This window comes from Pseudonaja textilis, chromosome 2 (genome assembly GCF_049901715.1).
Source record: "Pseudonaja textilis isolate UNSWEBS1 chromosome 2, rPseTex1.2, whole genome shotgun sequence".
NCBI classification, from domain to species: Eukaryota; Metazoa; Chordata; class Lepidosauria; order Squamata; family Elapidae; genus Pseudonaja; species Pseudonaja textilis.
Window position 1 is genome coordinate 60,334,928 of NC_141991.1, and position 19,454 is coordinate 60,354,381.

The following is a 19,454-nucleotide window of genomic DNA, read 5'->3' on the forward strand; positions in this document are numbered from 1 at the left end:
ACTTTTGACGCTTCCCAACGTCTAAGTATTTTTTCCAAAGTCTTCATAGCTACTCTGCCAAGTGCTAATCTATGGCACATTTCTTGATTGATGATTCCTTTACTACAGACAGTTGTTCCTGAAAGGCAAAAGCTATGCACCATCTTCATTATCAATTTTAAGACTGGTTGCTGTACTGGTTATCGTGGATTTGGTATTCTTTCTATTTAATCTGATTCCCAGTTTTTCACTCTGCTTCTTGATTTTCATTACAGAGCATTTACAGATCATTTGCATTTTTATGTATCAGTGTGATCAGAGTAATGGAGGTTATTGATATGTATTATATTAGGTCATGCCCCAATAACATTATCAATGACTACAAGAATCAGCCTATTATTTTTTCTAGGTGATATTTTTAAAAAGTATTTGCTAATAATAATAATAATAATATATAGCAAGAATTTGAAGAATGTAAATAGACCTTCTGTAAATATACTAGCTTTAGGATGCCTTTAAGGCATGTAGGCATGTATGTAGACAGTATTGTTTTTGTCTCCTGGAAACAGGAAAAACACAAGGAACAAGAAAACGCAGAAATAAAAGTGAGCATAAGGAGCCTCTGTGGCGCAGTGGTTAGAGTGCAGTACTGCAAGCCTACAATTTGGCAGTTCAAATCCCACCAGGCTCAAGGTTGACTCAGCCTTCCATCCTTCCGAGGTGGGTAAAATGAGGACCTAAATTGTTGGGGGCAATATGCTGACTCTTAGAGAGGGCTGTAAAGCACTATAAAGCTGTATGTAAGTCTAAGTGATATTGCTATTGCTGTATGCAAGATTGCTTGTTATTGGCCTTTAATAGGCTAACAGGTGCAAATTAAACTGCTGCTTTAAGCCTTTAAATCCTATATAGTATGACTGATGCCAAGATACTTGTAGAATCACTTTCTCTCGCCATAACGGAACCCACTTTGGAACAGTATTCCCCAGAAATGACCCTTGTCCCAACACTGATTACAAAAGTGGTAAAAACAGGTAGCTCTGTTTTTTGTAGGACTCCTACAGAGTGGCTTGATTCTATTATGTGGATTAGCTATTTTGAAAAAACCCATATTGGAACAAAGGGAATTTAGGCTGCTGTGTAGAACTCTATTAATAATAGCTCTGAAATCACTCATCAGTGAAAGGCTTGCGGACCCAAATCCTTAGCCAATAAATCATGTGTTATATTTATAACTCACCTGAATATAAACGTGTAATGTGTCCTTCTGAATGTTGTCTTTATTGGCTAAGTTGACAAAAAAGAACTGTCCCATTGGTTTTGCCATTGCCATTGCCATTATCATCTGATTAATAGGAATCCTGATTAACAATAAACCTATGATACTGATGCTCCTGTAGCCTGAGAACAGGACAGAAGATTCTCAGTCATGGAAGAAATGAAATTCTACTATTCTTTAGAGAATATGCCAATTAGCTACTGAAAATTTGATTCAACAGAATAGACACACAATGTTGATTTGCAATTCAATTATCAAAGTTTCATTAGATTAAGGGTACCAGTTCTCATCCTTTAAAAAACACCTATTATCTATAATATGTGGAAGACTTCTGGTCTTAGCTGTACATAGTTCAAGATGCAGTTGCTTATTGTCTATAACGTGACCTTCAATTTCCTGAACAGGACAAGTACATTAACAAATAAAAGTTCTATTCTTAATGAAGTCTACATGAGAATGGAAACATATAAAGCAATGTTTCTTAATGGTTAGTCAGAGGACACAAGGAAGTACTCCCAAAGCTCTTTAGGGGTCCATGAAATCAACATTATTTTCCAGCCTATGTTAAAAAAATAATATCCAACAGTTGTGAGAAGTAGTAGTGGCAGTGAATGCGCCAATTTTCATTCATGATACAGTAAATATTGATAAATATAGCTTATAAAAACAAAACTCTTTTGGGATCCTCCATAATTTTTTAATGTGCAAACGTTCCTCAGAGAACAGTTTAAGAAACACTAATAAAATTTTCCTTCCATTTATAATTTCATAGGGGACCGTAAAGTTTCTTAAGCTGTTCTCCTGAAAGAGAGGATTAAAACAGCAAAGATGCAAAACATTCACTCCACAGTCGATCAGGCAAGATGAGAAAGTTTTTAATTGGATAGAAAATATTTGTAGGGGGACAACTACATGAAGAAACTTCTTAGAAACAGAAGAAAGCAAGATACAGGAATGTGACCCAAAGTTGTGAGGAGGACCTCTTATACTTTGGAGCTGCAGAACAGATTCTGGGACCTCATTGTTTATGGTGTTTCTAGATCCCTAGAAGAAGAATAGCCTTCATAAACAGGGATTAAAGGATGGACTATGCAAACTATAATAAATCAAAACTTCCAGCCTTTGCCCAGAAGAGAAACAACAGATTATCAAGGAGTCTTTGAAAAGGGAGTAAAATAGAACTCAGCCACATAGCTTATTAATAGAAATGTATTGCCTTCTTCAAGCAGACATTCAGGACGTGCTAGAGCAACTTCCAAGACGGTTAAGTGACCTGATTGACATCTTCTAGGATGAAACTTGCAAGTGGAACACAAGAATTGGAGAGTACCAAGTATTCAAAAATATTTGGTTACACAAAAAGGGAAGGAGGGTGCCGTTATATGTGAAAGGCATATACCGAGAATCAAGCACTTGCAGATTACGGTCTACTTGAATGTGTTTGAGTAAGGAAATAAAGTGAAACGACAGAGATTCCGTGAAACATCAGTCTGGTGCACTGATTAAGGCATCAAGCTAAAAACAGGGAGAGTTTGAGTTCTAGTTCCGCCTCAGACACAAAAACAGTTTGGATGACTTGGACTAGTCAGTTTCTCTCAGGCAATGGCAAAACCACTTCTGAAAAACCTTGCCAAGAAAACTGCAGGGATTTGTCCAGGCATTCTCCAAGAATAAGAAGAATAGAATGGAACAGAAGGGAAAAATGGAACAGAAGAAAAAAATGGAACAGGAAAAAAAAGCTGTTCAACAGTAGAATAGTTTGCCTTGGGAGTTGATGGACTTTCCTTTGCTAGAGGTATTTCAGCAGAGTTGAAATTGTCATCTGCCAGGGATGCAGTCATACTGGAACCCTGCACTGATCTGCAAGTTGGAACAGAAGGTCTCCAAAATCCTTTCCAACTCCTACATTCTGTATACGTGAATCTAATCCACAGCCTTCCTAGCCTAACCCAAAATTGCCTGTCTGCTCATAACATTTAAGGAATGAAATGCACCATCATTTATATAATCTTCACCAACTCAGTTTTAAAATTTCATTCCTTTTTTATCCTCTGCAATCTCTGAGGTTTTTTTGCTGTTATTTTTCTTTACATGCCTCCAATATCTTTTCATGCCAAGTTTTGTGTTGTTGCTGATTATATTCTGCTGCCTCAACCATCAATTGCTTCTTTTTCCATCACTTCGCCTTGCTTTTTGCTTTTATCTCTTTTTCCACCTCCTTCCATTTTGAAACGAGCTGCTAAGTTGCTGGTCTAGAGGGCAGCTGATTGTTTGAACCAAAGGTTCACCCTCCTCTTTTTAAAAAAGGCAACCAGTGCTGCATTTCATCTTTAGCATGGGGACCTTTTGAAAAAATAAGCTGCTTTATCTTTTCTGTAGATCCCTTGGGATGAAGAAGCAGAAAGAGGTTCTTCTTTTGCTCAGAGTTCACCTGACCAAAGTCTCTCATTAATATTTTCAGACCGGAATCAAAAATGTCTTGCTTGTGCCTCAGTTGCTTTGGGGGGAGATAAAGGGAAGCTATTTGGAGTAGTTGTCTCCATGGCAACTCATATTCCCCTCAGCAAATGTGCACAAGTCACCTGTTTTTGTGGAAGTTTCTCCCTTATTTTCTTTCCCTGCCTCTCCAACAGGTGCCAGGGAAGCAGATGCTGTTCGCTACCACCAGCCAGATGATGTGAGAACGTCTCTGATTCAGGAATGATACCTCAAAAAGGCTGGCCTCCTGCAGTCTTGAAAGTCTGCAAACGTCTGCTTTGGCATGTGAACAGAAATAAAATGCAGAATTCCAAGTAATTCACATTGTGGGAGGGAGACAAGAACCTGACAGTTCAGGGCTTAAGTGCAAAAACCTGGTGAAACAGAAAGGCCAGATGGTGACAAGCCTGGATGCTTTACATATCCTACTGCCACGTGTTTTTAAAAGTTGCTAAAGTATAGGAGGCAGAAAGAGATTGACATAACTGACTTTGCACTGGCATAACTGATTTTGCAAAGAAAATGGGACATTACAACACTGCTAGTTTCTTCAATATGAGTCTATTTGCTCTCCCCACTCAACAGCAACCTAGACAAAAAAAATGGATATGCAGTCACAGTTAACATTAACTTTCATTCTTTTTTTAAAAAACAACAACCTCATACACTCTGATAGAATTATCAAATAGTGCCATACATCATAGTTTCCCAGAAATATATAACTTCTAGTATCTAGTGATGTTTCAGTATATAAATGAATAGTGACATTGTCAATCAACTGGAATTCTTAACTTTACTCCTTCTTAAATCTTAGATACATGACACATTTTTTAAAATGATCTTAATGTTTACATAGAATACTGTCTTAGCAAGACTATCTACCCAAGAGACAAGCAACAATGAGAGACAAAAGATAGCTCTTGTACTTTTACTTAGATAAAAGTGTATACCAAATAAAAATATCAGCGTGTTTATATCTGATTCATTTCTTCTAGTTTATTTTACCCAACCATATTATTGGAATAAAGAATGGGGATGCTATAACAATATCCACAAAGGTAACTTCAAATAGCATACAGCACTCTCCGCAAATCTATATGGTCAAAGGCCACATCAGAGGAGGGGAAATCATTTATCATAACGAATGTGGAATTGCCGGCTTCACTAATCCACTCTACGGATTTCTTTGAGGCACTTTGTTCCCAGGCTGGCATTGTTCCTGTTGTTTTTTATTATGCTTGTATACCACCCAATCTACGACAACTTCTAACAACGATGTTGCTGCTTCCTTAATTGAAGAGATCAAGATTTATTTGGGAATATATTTGCCACATGTAGAATGGGAAATATAAGACATTCCTTAAACCAAGGGCTAATAGTACAGTAGGAGAGCAGCATTACTTTATTTCCTAGTTTATAGGAGATCTCCAGCTTGTGCCGGATATGCTTTCTAGATTGGACAGATCTTAAATAGCATAATCTCTTGTATTTTATGAACAGCTAAATTTACCTTTATGGCTCAAAAATGGGCCCAAAACCTTGTCAATTTTCTGCCAAAATCTTAACTGGATCAGAATAATAAATCTGAATTAGTGTAACGACCAGTGTAATGAAAATATGTATCACTTGTGGGGAGAGGAGAAGCGATTCTCTGAATCAAGTTTTCAATCTTTTTTAGTGGGCAGGTCAGATTATTTTAAAAAGCAATTTAGAAAATACATTATCACACAGTCATTTGCCATTGTGCCTATGATACCTATGCAACTAATTCCAATCTGCTTTTCATTCTATGCTCTTCTACTCTGGTGACTGAAATGTACAATACCATCCAAATCTGTTTCTGCTTCCCAAGAAAGATACACACCCCAAGCAGATATAAGTTTCTGTCTTCGATTTCTGCTTCATTTGCCAAGAGTTTCAATTTATGGCATTATTCATTCAGTCTGAGAAATGTAAGATCTAGGATTCCGAATGCACTCCATTAAATAGTATCATTAAAAAGCTACCAGGTGTTTTCAGCATAATCTGCAGCTCTCTTTTTAGTTTTAATGTTTTCAGTGCTTGTGTGACAGATGCTCTCTCCAGGACCTTTCCTACAGCATCAAAATGTCATCTCTACACCACAAAGCAAGTCTACATTTAATAACAGTGATGACACTCTTCTCCTTTCCCTCTCTACCATCCATATCAGCTCAAGGTATCACAAAGCTTGTACAAGTGGCCACAGTTAGGGAAAAAGGAAACTGATAAACAAATGTTGAACTACTCCCATAATTATATGGAAATTCTCAATCATCCGGGTGATGATTGTCCCAAGGGTGATTTTTCAAGTGGCAAGTAGACTTCCTGTTTGTTTTTTTCCTTTGAAGACATTTTGCTTCTCATCCAAGAAGTTTCTTCAGCGCTGAGCTTCTTAGATAAGAAGCGAAACGTCTTCAAAGAAAAAAAACAGGAAGTCCAGTTGCCTCTGGAAAAAGCATCTTTAGTATTCCCACAGTTCCTTGAACCAAGGGTTTTACCTCTTATCAGCACAACAGGACAGCAAGCTCAGGAGAAAAATCAAGTATTAACAAAAGGACTATGGCAAGTTTCCACAACATTCTGCATATTTCTGCTGCCATTTAAACCTGCACTCCATACTACTGAACTTAACAGCAAAAACTATTCAATGAACAGAATCCACAACAGATTACTGTTTTTTTAAAGGACTTTGGGAATTCCAATGCAAATCATGGAGTGATATGCTAAGCTTGGCATGAATCTTCAAAACCACACCAAGCCAGACGCAGCCAGAGCTTTTCACAAGACTGGGATAGTTGCCCAGGCACTTCATAAATAATGGTGTCATGCAAAAGATGAACAATATTTGCAACGGAGTGCTTCTTTTCCACAAACAAGGTGAGTGCTTCTGGACCGCTTTTGCTTTAGATTCAGCTAGAGTTTCCAAAACAAGTTTCACTTTATCTACTTCTTGCACATATGTAGCTAACTACATCTTTGTTCCGAAAGCAGAGAGAATGAAAAATGGAAATAAAAAATAGGAAAAAAAATTTCTCAGAAAAATGGAAATAAAAATAAATTAATTAACCAATAAATCAATTTGCAAATAAATCAGGGAACTGGCTCATGTATGAATTTAAAAAAGAAAAAGAAACAAAAATGATACTGAAACTGACTCTATATTAACGAGCAATGTGGCTGTAAAAATCATTTCATCACTGTTATTCTAATTTGTATAAAGGACATGATATCTCTTTGGAGAAAATAGTTGAATATTTAGAAAAACAAAATCTACAAGACAAATTTCTACAAGGGAAACACGAATGGATTTATAATATTTAGGAAGTTTCTGAAGCTATAAAAAGATTAAATCAGGAAAGATACATGTAACGATGACAACTGAGCACAACATTTTTGTTGTTACGTGAGACATTTGTTAAGTGAGTTTTGCCCCATTTTATGACCTTTCTTGCCACAGTCGTTAAGTGAATCATTGCAATTGATAAGTTAGTAACTCGGCTGTTAAGTAAATCTGGCTTCCCCATTAACTTTGCCTGTCAGAAGATCACAAAAGGTGACCTTGGGACACAGTATAGATATGAGCCATTTGCTAAGCATCAGAATTTTCATCACATGGTCATGGAGATGCAAAGGTCTTGACTTTGAAAAACAGTGATACGTCACATTTTTCAGTACTGTTTGTAAATTCGCACAGTCACTAAACAAAATGTTGTAAGTTGAGGACTACCTGGACCTGGATCAGAAGGATTATCAGGTTCTTACTATAAATGATTTGAACTCTCATAAGCTCTACAAAATGTGACGAATTCTAGTTTATATGAAGGAAAGATTTCAGACTTAGAAAGAGGCTAATTCACGGAGCACAAACACCTAAAGAAGGACAAGATTTGACTTTGACCAGAAATTACAGATCAATATCATTATTGAATAATGATTATAATTTGTTCACAATGATCCTAGCTGATAGTTTGAAAATAATTTTTCAAGAATGTATTCATGAATATCAGAACTATACGGAATAGTCCAGAATATTGGACCAGCATAATGGAAACAGGCTGAATTATTTTTTTTAAATGCAGAGAAAGCTGTCGACAATTTGAATTGCACTTTTCTGTTTAAAGTTTTGGACTATATGAAATTTGGAGAGAATGTATCCCTCACAAAAAGTCCAAATTATTGTTAATGGAGCTCTAATAAAACCATGTGAGATACAAAAGGGAACAATTCAGGGCTCTCTACTCTGTTCATTTTGGTTTTGGAAATCTTGAATGGAGACATACAAAATAAGAGGATTTAAAAAGAGGCAAGATTTAAGATTTGTTAAATTAAGATTTGCAGATGATTAGATGCTGATTTTGGAAGATTCTTTAAACGGAATTGAAACATTAATGGGAAAACTAAAAGAATTTGGTGCATCAGCAGTTTCAGGATTAATAAACAGAAGTAAAGATGTTAACAAAAATATGATGACACAAGATTAAACAGAATGGCTGAACAAAATGGGTTTTAAGATTAAGGAGAAGGTGCAATATTTCCACTGAGATTTTCCAGAAAGAAAATATCTGCTTTGAAAACAGATGTACTAATTAAATAATAGCAGAAAAATAACAACAGGGCGAAACCAAAGTTAAATGTAAAATGATGTAAGATATAAAAGAAAAAAGATTGGGTTTACCATATTTATATTTTGCAGTTTGTTGTTTGGTTTGGATGAAAAAATACACGTTGCTGAGAAACAGAAGGTTTTTGGAGCTAGAAGGACATGAGATTTGAGGAACGTGGATATTTACGGTATGAAAAAGCTAAGGTTACTTAGATATTAAAAATATTTTTGTTAGACATGCCATAAAGAGAATATGGAATAGATATAAACCCATGTTGTGCCTGAAAATACCTTTGTGGCTCTCAATTCAAGAAGTCTATTATAGAAGAGAAATGGTAAGTAAATACAAATGACTAACATTGAGACATATTAGATTTTTGCCACAAGGAATGTAAAATCAAATCAAGAGAATATATGCTGGCAGAAGTATACACTTATCAATGGTTCTCTTATGTACAATTATCAGAAAGATTTAAAGAAGATAGTTTGGTTTTGAGCATTGTAAGTCCGAGTTTGAAACAGAATTGTGTACAAGTTATGAACATGTTACTGCTAAAATTTCCATAGAAATTTGAAACAGAAGAGCAGGTAAAAGAATGATAAATAGGCTATTTTTTTATTACAAAATGCAAATGAAATAATCAAAGAATATGTGGTTGATAGGGCCAAAATTTACATTATGTTCTCATCTTAAAGAGAATTATTTTATAAAATGATGTATTAGTGGTATATATCACCAGATAAGTTGTCTAGAATGTATAAAGGTAAATTTATGTTGGAAATGTGACCAAGAGGGATATTTTACCATACATAGCAGATGTGCAAAAAAGCCAAATTTTGGACTCAACTTTATGCACTAATTCCGAGACTTTTAACGATTAATATTGAAACTAGAAGCTTTTCTATTCAGATTGATCAATAAACAATTGGGAAAAAGTAATGGAATTTTGTTTTTATATATGATAACTGCAGTTAATGCTATCTGGAATCACCTGATAGATTTTTTTGCATCAAACAGAAAAAAGTGAACATGATATGTGATTTTGATTAGAAAAAAAGAGTATAGAAAAAATAAAAGTCATGCTGTAACCATAGAGTTAGTTTATATCAGGGGTCTTCAAACTTGACAGCTTCAAGACTTGTGGACTTCAACTCCCAGAATTCCTCTTCCAGTCACATTAGCTCAGGAATTCTGGGAGTTGAAGTCCACAAGTCTTAAACTTGCCAAATTTGAAAACCCTTGGTTTATATTTATACTTGTAGCTTCTGTAAAAAAAAAAAAATCAAAAGCTATTTTATATTTTTTTTCCCTTTCTGCATATTTGCTTTCTTCTTTCCTTTGTTTATTCTAAATATTAGTTTCTGTTATTTTTTTGTCTTTTTAAATGGTTATATATTTTTTAAAGGTTCATAATTAATAACAATACAGTCACTCATGCTCTGGTCACCTCCAGATTGGACTACTGCAATGCACTCCTATATGGGGCTGCCTTGAAGACTATACAGAAGCTTCAGCTGGCAAAGAATGCAATGATGTGCACTTCTAGAACAGTGCGTGTTACACCTCTGATCCCTAAGGTGCACTGGTTGCCAGCTTGGTCCGGGGTCCAAGTCCTAAATTTAAGCTTTAAAGCCCTTTATCAAAAGGGACTGCCTCTCCTCGATTACATCAGCGTGCCCAACTAGATCTGGCATGTGCAGATACAATCAGCTACAGTCTTACATCTGCTGGATCTCAGACCACACGCCTTCTCTGCCATGGTGCTTGCCTTATAGAACATTCTTCCCCTTAGATTAGATTGTGGGTGTCAAATTTGCGGCATCATGTGATGTTTCATGACATTTTTTCCCCTTTGCAGAGCTGAGATGGGCGTGGCCTGTGTGTGAGGCATCCTGCCCGTGGGCCGCCAGTTTGACACCCCTGGATTAGATCCATTCCTTCTGATATTCCAGAAGTCCCTCAAAACCTGGTTAGGTAATTAGGTCTGGTGCTCTCAGGGAACCAGAGATATATGCTCAGATGGTTCTATTGCTAGGTGCTCATTCTTTTCCTCCCTTTGCTTAAGGATGATATATTTGTTTTTATAATTATTTATTTTTTAATCTTCATTTTATATTTTTTTATATTTCCGGTTTTTGTATGTGTTGTTACTCAATTGTTGTACACTGCCCACAGTCGTATTTGGTGAGATGGGCAGCTATCCAAATTGGACGATAAAATAAAAATAGCTTTAGATTTTTTTAAACAGCCTACCTTCATGGTCTGCCCAATTTATTCCCAAGTTTTTTTTCTTCGTGATCGGCATTCCAAACAACAGAAGAGAGCAGAGAAAAGCCCAGAGGACGAGGCTTATTCAACAGTTTAAATTAATTGTGTTGCCTTTGCCTTTAACAATTTTTTGCTTTCAAACAGTTAGTCCCTTTTCCAAGATGTATCCATTCAAGTATGAGCCCATATCTGAGACAGATAGTGAACAATTTAACTGAATGGCCCTTTTCCAAAAGGGTCCCTATTGTTTAGAGATCTCAAATCTTAGCTATGGTGAAACGCAGCATTCTCACATAGTACTTAAAAAAAAAAAAGCCAAGTGTTTTAGTGAGAGTTGAGATTTAGTGATGTGCTTTCCACAGTTAATTTTCAGTGAGGAAATTAGTTTGACAGGAAATAAGAATCAGTCATGCTGTACAGGTGATATGAATGGAAATGTTCCACATGTATAAGAGATATGAGAGATATATTCCCTTCAAATAGAACAGGGCTGGTTCCCACTGAATCTCTTCTCATTCACAAAGCTTCATTATTCTCTCCCTTATTAAAACGTATCGGCAGATATACAGGAACAGAGATGTTATGAGTCCTAGAAATGTTCACTTTCAAACAGCTTTAGCAAGATTTCACCCCTGACCTTTCTCAGATAGCTAGAGAGATTATAACAAAATACCTTTCACCTTGGGATTACACAGAAAAATAAAAGCAAAAATATTAGGAACATAACAAACATGTCCAGACTACTACAGAACTCTACACAAAATCACTGCTAGTCAATATTATTCACCATCTTGGTTAGAACCACAAGTTAAATATTAGTCTGAAGTGCCCTACTTGAAAGACAATTTAACAATTATGGATTCACATGTGCTCTGCTATGTAGAGCTGTGACCTTGTCCAAATAACCTGAAATGAGAAATGCAAATAGGAAATACAACGATGAGTATCTAAAAAAGGGAATTTACCTTTGTCAGAGATCTACCTCTCCCAACCTCAGGTAATTCTACTGAAGAATATCCTTGGCCAGCAGATTCTTATTGTGGCAGAGAATGTGTGATGACCCAGAGTGGGATACAAAATAAACACAGTCACAAAAAACAGGTGAAGGCCCTTTTATTCCTTCACTTTGCTTCCAAGCTCCAAATTTCCTTGACTGGAGACAAAAAACTCATACACAAGTAGTTACAAGAAGGAGGAAATGCCATTTAAATTATAAAGAGTAAAAAACAACACAAGCCAGGCAAGATAAGGGCTTGAAGACGTCCACAGATATCAGAACGCACACTGGGAAGGACGCCAAACTCAGAGAGGAACAATAAACTAGAGATATTTCCACGCTTTGTTTCCAGCACTGGCCCGTATGCATGTCCGTCCTCTTATCCAGTTGTCACAGCTGCAGCCCATGAAGAGGATCAATTCCCTCTCCTCCCCCGTAGACCATGTCTTTCCCTTATCTTCTCCTCCTTGCATGCCCTAGGATGGAGAGTGGATGGGCCTTGGTCCTCCTCTGACTGCCCAGCCAGCCTCTGCCCTTCCCAAAACCTCCGGAGCCACGCTTCCACTCCCTGTTGGCTGTTCCTCCTCTCCCTCAGAGTCAGTCTCCACCAGGGGCATGACAGAATGTATATAAAAACATTCAGTCAAGTACTTGTTAAATTGGACAGCTCTCACATTTTCTAATATTTATTTAGTGGTCCACAACAACAAAAACCCAACTAATGGCTTGCCATTCATTGAATAGCAGATCTGAATTTATGTAATACAACCAGAAATACATCATATAATATATATCCTCTGCAGGAAATTTTTTAAAAATGGAATTTTAACTTCCAGGCTCAAAAATCTGTTTTACAGTTTCACTCACCTTGATGTATACATCAAGACTTGAATGGACACGGTTCACTGCCAGATGGATGGATAGTGGAGTTGTATAAGGGAAGGTTGCCGTGACTACATGACTAGGAGCTGGGAAGTTGATAATCTTGAAGCCATACTTCAGAAACATGCGGATCACTGCCTCAGATGGCTTGTCTTCTCCTTCACTCAGGACGCTACCTACAGCATAGCGACATTTTTCTGGATCCACCTATGGAAATAAGCAACAACTGGCATTAGAAGGCAAAAGAGCTACAATGCTACATTTAAAATAGTAAAATATACCCAGGCTTATCATTCTGTCCTGTTACAGGTTTCTTTTTAGACTGCATTCTGGAGAATTTCGGTTTCCTCAGAAATTTTATTATGTATCAGTATTTTCCCAACTATAGCTCCTTTCCCAAAACCTGTAACAGCCACAGGGAAGTTTTCATCAGGATCAATGTAAGGGGATTTAAAAAAAAACCTAACACTCCAAGAATAGTGCAGATCCCTTTTCCTTTTTTAACATATGTCCAAGGCTTCCAGCAAAAAAAAAAATCAATCTTAAAAGTCATCCAGAAGATTGGTAGGTTGAAAATATCAGTGTTAAGGAAAGACAATGTTAAAGGCAGTAGCCCCCAATCCTCAGGACGCAGCCCACTAATAGGCCTTGAGCTGATGAGAACCGGGCCATGGAAATGGCAGGCGAGCACATTCATAGAATAACAGAATTGGAAAGGACCTTGGAGGTCATCTAGTCCAGGGGTTACCAACCTTTTGGACATCAGGGACCAACAAACTCATAATTTTAAATCCTGCGGACTACTAATATCAATTTTGACTGATGGTGGCTTGCTGATGTTTTCCCAGGGTCTCTGCAGAAAGAAGCAGAGACCCTGGGAAAATCCCCAAAAGAGTCTGCAGGAAAATTCCCCATCCTGTTTTCCTACTGATTGATCCCTCTTTATTTGAGATCACAGGATACCGTCTCCAGCTTTGTTCTCAGGGGGAGAGAGAGAGAGAGAGAGAGAGAGAGAGAGAGAGAGGCTTTTGGCTTCATGCAAGGAAAGCAGTAGAAGCAGCAGAAGTCTTTCTTTCTCTTCCCCAAACTCTGCCAGAAATGAGTCTTTGTGGGGGTGACATTTCTCTGCAGACCACCAAAATTTTCTCACGGACCACCAATGGTCCCCGGCCCACTGGTTGGCGACCACTGATCTAGTACAACCCCCTGCTTGAGCAGGAGAATCTATTCCAAATATTAGCCTCTACCTAGGATCGAACTCACAGCCTCCTGATTGTGAGGCAAGACCTCCACCTCTAGGCCACTGGAACTTACATTCATGTGCACATCCCCACTTGCACAAGCAGTGGGCAAGACGTATGCACACGCTCCATTTCTGTAAATGGTGTGCACATGCGCCTCTAGCTCACATTAATGGAGCTGCGTGTATATGCACATTTGCCCACCAATCATATGGAACCATTCCCTCCTTCCTCCCTCCTTTCCACAAAGCTGGGGAACTCTGGTTAAGAAAACTACCAAAGCAATTAACAAGACTATATCATATAGTATCTCTTTAATACATGTTTCATATTAGCTAAAACACAATACAAATACCCATAATGATGCATTTAAACTTGTGTAAATTGTATACATACTATGGGATATTGATTTATATGTAACAAAATAACCCCAGTTTTAATAAGCATCTATCTTACAGCACTCTAAAATTCCCCCTTTAAGAAGTGGACAAATGAGTTACAATATAGTTTGATGGCAAGCACAAACAAGCCATTTTTCATTCTATTTCCAAATAATTCCTGTCAATTAACAAGCCAAGTTATCAATGTTATTGATGATATAAATAAGTATGATATAGAAATGTAAAATTAGGATGATTAATTGTTTCATGCTAAGGTTATTCTTGCATAAATGCTGAAACAGACTGCGGTCCACAGAAGCTTATGTCACCCTTTTTTTTTAATCTGTAGAGATCCACAAGATTCTAATGGTATTTCCCTCGCTGGCGCATCACTTAACTATTTTGCTATTCTTGTTGAAAATATTTTATTTGAAATTTCTATTATATAGTGCCGCATTATTTCTACGCTACAAGTATAGTCCCATTTTGCAGCCCTGATTAGACAAGGGCAGAAAATAACTTGCTTACAGTCACTAAGGAACTAAATGACAGGGGACAGCTTAGCTCATTAATTTTGCACATCTAAAAATTTTTCTTAGACTTTAGAGTGAAAGTTCAGCTTGGCATAACTAAAATGACTTAATTATAGTTTTAATATGGCTCCATAACTCCTTTGTTTGCAATGCCTGAATCAGCCCTGGAATACATGGAGCCACAAAGGACAGGAAAACACTTAGGTAGATCACTAATTCCTCAGATACTAAATAATCACATAATAGGAGAAAAAAATGTAATTAGAGAACATTTTGTATAGTGATTAAGGTTCTAGAAGAAGAACAGGGAGATATGGGTTTTAGTTCCCCCTTTGGCATTAAAGCTGGTTGGAAAACTTTGGGTAAGCCACTGTCTTAGCCAGTGGTGGGATTCAAAAAAAATTACTACTGGTTCTGTGGGCATGGCTTGGTGGGTGTGGTATAGCGGGCATGGCTTGGTGGGTGTGGCTAGGGAAAGTTACCGCAAAATCCCATTCCCACTAACCTGCTTTCCAGCTCCGTTCTCCTGTGCAGGGCAACCAAAGAAGACCCAGCTGATCAGCTGGGACTTGGGAGGCAGAGAATAGATGGGGGGGTGGGGCCAGTCAGAGGTAGAATTTGCCGGTTCTCCAAACTACTCAAAATTTCCGCTACTGGTTCTCCAGAACTGGTCAGAACCTGCTGAATACCACCTCTGGTCTTAGCCCAATCCATCTCATAAGGTTGGGGAGCGAAAGCCTTATGTACACCCCCTTGAGATATACCCCCCAAAGATAGGATATCAATCAATCAAATAAATATATTTCAGATCAGAAAGTATTTATTTATTTAGAAAATATAAAGTTAAGGGATGGTTTCAATTCACATGTCAGAAGTTAATCAGTAAATTTACCAGGACACTATTTATAGTATTTGTTAGAAAAATCCTCATGGGCCATCTTGCCATGATGGAATTGCCACATATCCCCAGATAATTTGAAAATAAGTTACTGTTTATTTACTTGCTTATCAGTTGTATCTAAAGAATTATAACAAGCCGCCAATTAAGAGTTTGCCTAAACAGCACTAGTTCTTTTGCCATTTATTCTTGAGTAATGATGATATATACAGGGTTTTTTTTAAAAAGTGGACAAATCTTCTACATTTAAATCAAAAGCTTGATAATAGATTTTGCATTTGCAAATGAGCATTCTTGATATCTATCAAATCTATCTCCCAGATCTAAGGAGTGGATGTTTTCCATAAATGTGCGCTGACATTCTCTGGTAGAAAACTGCATGGACTTCGGAAACAGAAAATCCATTTGTTATTCACCAGTGCCAATTACACTTAGAAGACATACCAATTAGAGCCAATGTGAGTTAATTATCTGCTATGACAGAAACAATAAATAAACTCCCATTGTCTACTGTCAGTTCAAAGGCCTCCATCTGCTAATCAAGAACAACGCCCCTGATATCTTATTATTATTCTACACAGAGAGAAACAAATTTGTGATTAGGTAAGTCAGAAGACCTTTCCATTTGCAGGGTGGGGAACTACCTACTCATTTCCCACCTGGCCCACGTGATTCCAGAAAGCAATGGAAGGAAGTGCCTCACTTTTGAGGAAGTCCTCATGGTGAAGCACTGCAAGATTGACCCAGAAAACAGGTAAGCAAGGCAGACATGGAGGTAGGCGAGGCAGAGGACAGTTGCCAACAAACTAGGGTTGCTGCTTTTGTGGGATGAAATACTGGTACTCATCCAATGATCAGCAGAGATTCTGCAGTTTTAGAAACAAGGTCATCATATTCTGATTCTTTTCTGAAGATATTCAATGTATTCACCTTATTAATCTATGGTACATATTTTAAAAAATAGCAGTCAAAGTCTGTTGAACTGAAGAATGTTATAAAGTCAGATGTGATTCGTGACACTAGCAAGCACACTTCAGTTTTAACTCTTAGGGAAACATTCATAAAACTTAACGTTCTCCTACTCATATTATTTAATTCCCCTTTGCTCCTCAAAATTAGTTCTATAGCCACTTCTACTTGAAGGACAAAAGTTAGAAAAATGAACTGAAAAACTTGTTGCTATTGTTGTTGTTGTTTGGGGCCTATATAAAATCTCTAAAATTGCATTTGTATCATAAAATGACCAAAATAACTTTACCATCTGGAAAGTTCCCCAAACTGCTCTAGCCCCATCCAGTGTGGGATACACACCAGTGTGTGTGTACATCACACACTCTCCTAATAGCCAAGTCTAATGGATTTGGTTCCATAATCCCATTTTTTATATCCTATGAGAGAAGTTTCCCAAACTGTCTTAATCCCTGGTATATGAAAACCTCCAAACTTTGAGCCAGAAAGCGCAATGGCCCACCTAAGCAAAGTGCATTGGAAGCTATATCCTCATCCATGCTATAGAATTGCAGCACATAGCCATGTCCCCTGAACACCTAGAAATACTATGTTTTGTTGTGGGCAGATCCAAAACCTGGCATCTTTGGCTCTAATCTCCACTGAATGATACATCTTCATTCTTTATGGAAAGAATCACAGTAGAGGTATATAGTGGCTTTACTATATAGGACATCAGCTGCAGAATAATGTTTATCAGGGACTGTGATGTTCAGGTTGTCGCTACAGAGTTAACTGAATCATTTATAATAAAAAAGCCAAAAATAAACAAATGATAAAGTTTCACATATTTTCCCCTGTGTGTTGATTGAGAAAATTTGGGTCACTGAGCAGATATAATCTAGTCTGAATATAAAGTGATGTACAACATTAACTTCCTTTTTTATCGGAGCAGACTAAATTTTGTTTCAAAATCGATTTATAATGCTACATATTACAATGCAGAACACACCAATACATAGAAAAGATTCTATGCTAGTTGAACAGAAAAGACAAAATTTGAGCTATTTAAAGGTTTACACTTTAACAGAACTTTTAAAGAACTGCACTGCATTACTGCTTTTAAAAACCGAAAGGTGAAATAATGTCACCCTTGCAAGCCTACGGGTTTGTTCTTCTAATGAGCCATCGTAATATTGCTAAATTATATCACCAAACTAATGACAGAGGAAAAATTTGATAAGCATGAGAGATGGGGATCTAAGAGTATTCCCTGCACTTTGTCAGGGTTCCAGAAACACACTTCACCCTACACTTCATTCACTGCTGCTTGGAGCCCACCAAGCAGCAGCAGGATTATAGTGGAAAAACCTAGAAATTAATTCTGCAATAAGACACACTCAAGACTTTTATAGTACAAGAGTTATACAAAAGTGAGCAATCTGTGGTTCTCTAGATGTTGTTGGAGCATAATACTCAACATCTCTCAGCTGTATTGGCTAAAGGTGTTCTGAGTTGCCCAATTCTGATGGTTTAAAAGAGCTGCATCACAGCCTTAATGAAAGCTAGGAAGATTTCTTATTAAACAATGGCTCATTTTGGCATCAGATTTGAGGATGGGATATTAGACTTACAGTATACGTAGTTCTTGACTTATAACAGTGAGTGGCCGTTCAAAGTTCAAGAAGAGGTTGGGCTGCCATTTGTCAGAAATGGTGTAGGGTCTCCTGCTTGGGTGGAGGGTTGGACTAGCTGACCTATAAGGTCCCTTCCAACTCTGATTATCTGTTTAAAGTTACAACATCACTAAAAAAAAGTGACTTACAACCATTTTTCACATTTATGAGCATTGCAGCATCCCCATGGTCAGGGGATCAACATTTGGATGCCTTGCAACTGACTCATATTTATGATGGCTGCAGGGTCCTGGGGGGTCATGTATCACCTTTGCAACCTTCTGACAAGCAAAGTCAACGGGGAAACAGGATTCACTTAGTATTCCTAATTTAACAGCCGTATTGATTCACTTAATGACTGTGGCAAGAAAAGTCATAAAATGGAGCAAATTCCCTGAACAAATGTTTCCCTTAACAATAGAAATTTGGGGGTCAATTGTGGTTATAAATCAAGAACCACCTGTACTCACTTTCAACTTACCATTCCCCACCAAGTTAATTTTACAGAAGCATTGGGTGATATATGACATTGTGATGTATCAGGAATATACAGAAAGTAAAAATGTGACCTCTTGAAGCCAAGTCTGTAAGAATATATGAACTAACTCTGCACAGCAACTAATTACAATAGAGAGAGGGGAAAAGGCATGCTTGGTCTTTGAATGAGGCTTCTGTTATCAAGGTTAGGCTATTTGTTTTCTTTGATTATCCCTGGGAAAATGATGCAGGAGGCCCTGGACAAACTATTCACTTAGTCGTTTAGATGAAAAGTGTTCCAAGAAAATCATCCATCTGAATTAACTGCATTGACAAATAGCTTGAAAGCTCCAAGGGAATACAATCTGCATAGCAGGAGAGAGTAACTCCCTTGTCCTTACAAGAAAACACAACACAGGACCAATTCCAACACAACCCAAACAAGCTTGTTTGTTTGTTTGTTTGTTTTGTCAAGCAATTATAAGATAACAGGTATAAGCATAAACATAGTTATGGATACATGAAATGGATACATATAAGAAAAATAAAAGAAATAAAAATAAAAAAGAAACAATAGGACAGGGACAGTAGGAACGTTGGTGCGCTTATGCACGCCCCCTACAGGCCTCTTAGGAAAGGGGTGAGGTCAAGAGTAGAAAAAAAAAAATTCAAACTGAACACAAACGAGAAGGAGGAAATCTTTTTCAAAGCAAGGAACTGCCAATCACTCTAGGGAGCATACAAAGAAGGTTACAGAAACACTTAAAGGTCCTACCTATCCATTACAGTCACA

General features: G+C 37.4%; 1 protein-coding gene across 4 annotated transcripts in view; it reads right to left on the reverse strand.

Annotated features, from left to right (window-relative positions):
* Window positions 1–19,454, reverse strand: part of TEX264 (testis expressed 264, ER-phagy receptor) — a 167,876-nt gene that overhangs the window by 103,494 nt on the left and 44,928 nt on the right. For all 4 annotated transcript variants that reach the window (XM_087924031.1, XM_026725240.2, XM_026725251.2 and 1 more), the window contains one exon: window positions 12,494–12,715. In XM_087924031.1, the coding sequence (XP_087780157.1) occupies window positions 12,494–12,715 (222 nt within the window). The remainder of the gene's footprint in view (window positions 1–12,493; window positions 12,716–19,454) is intronic.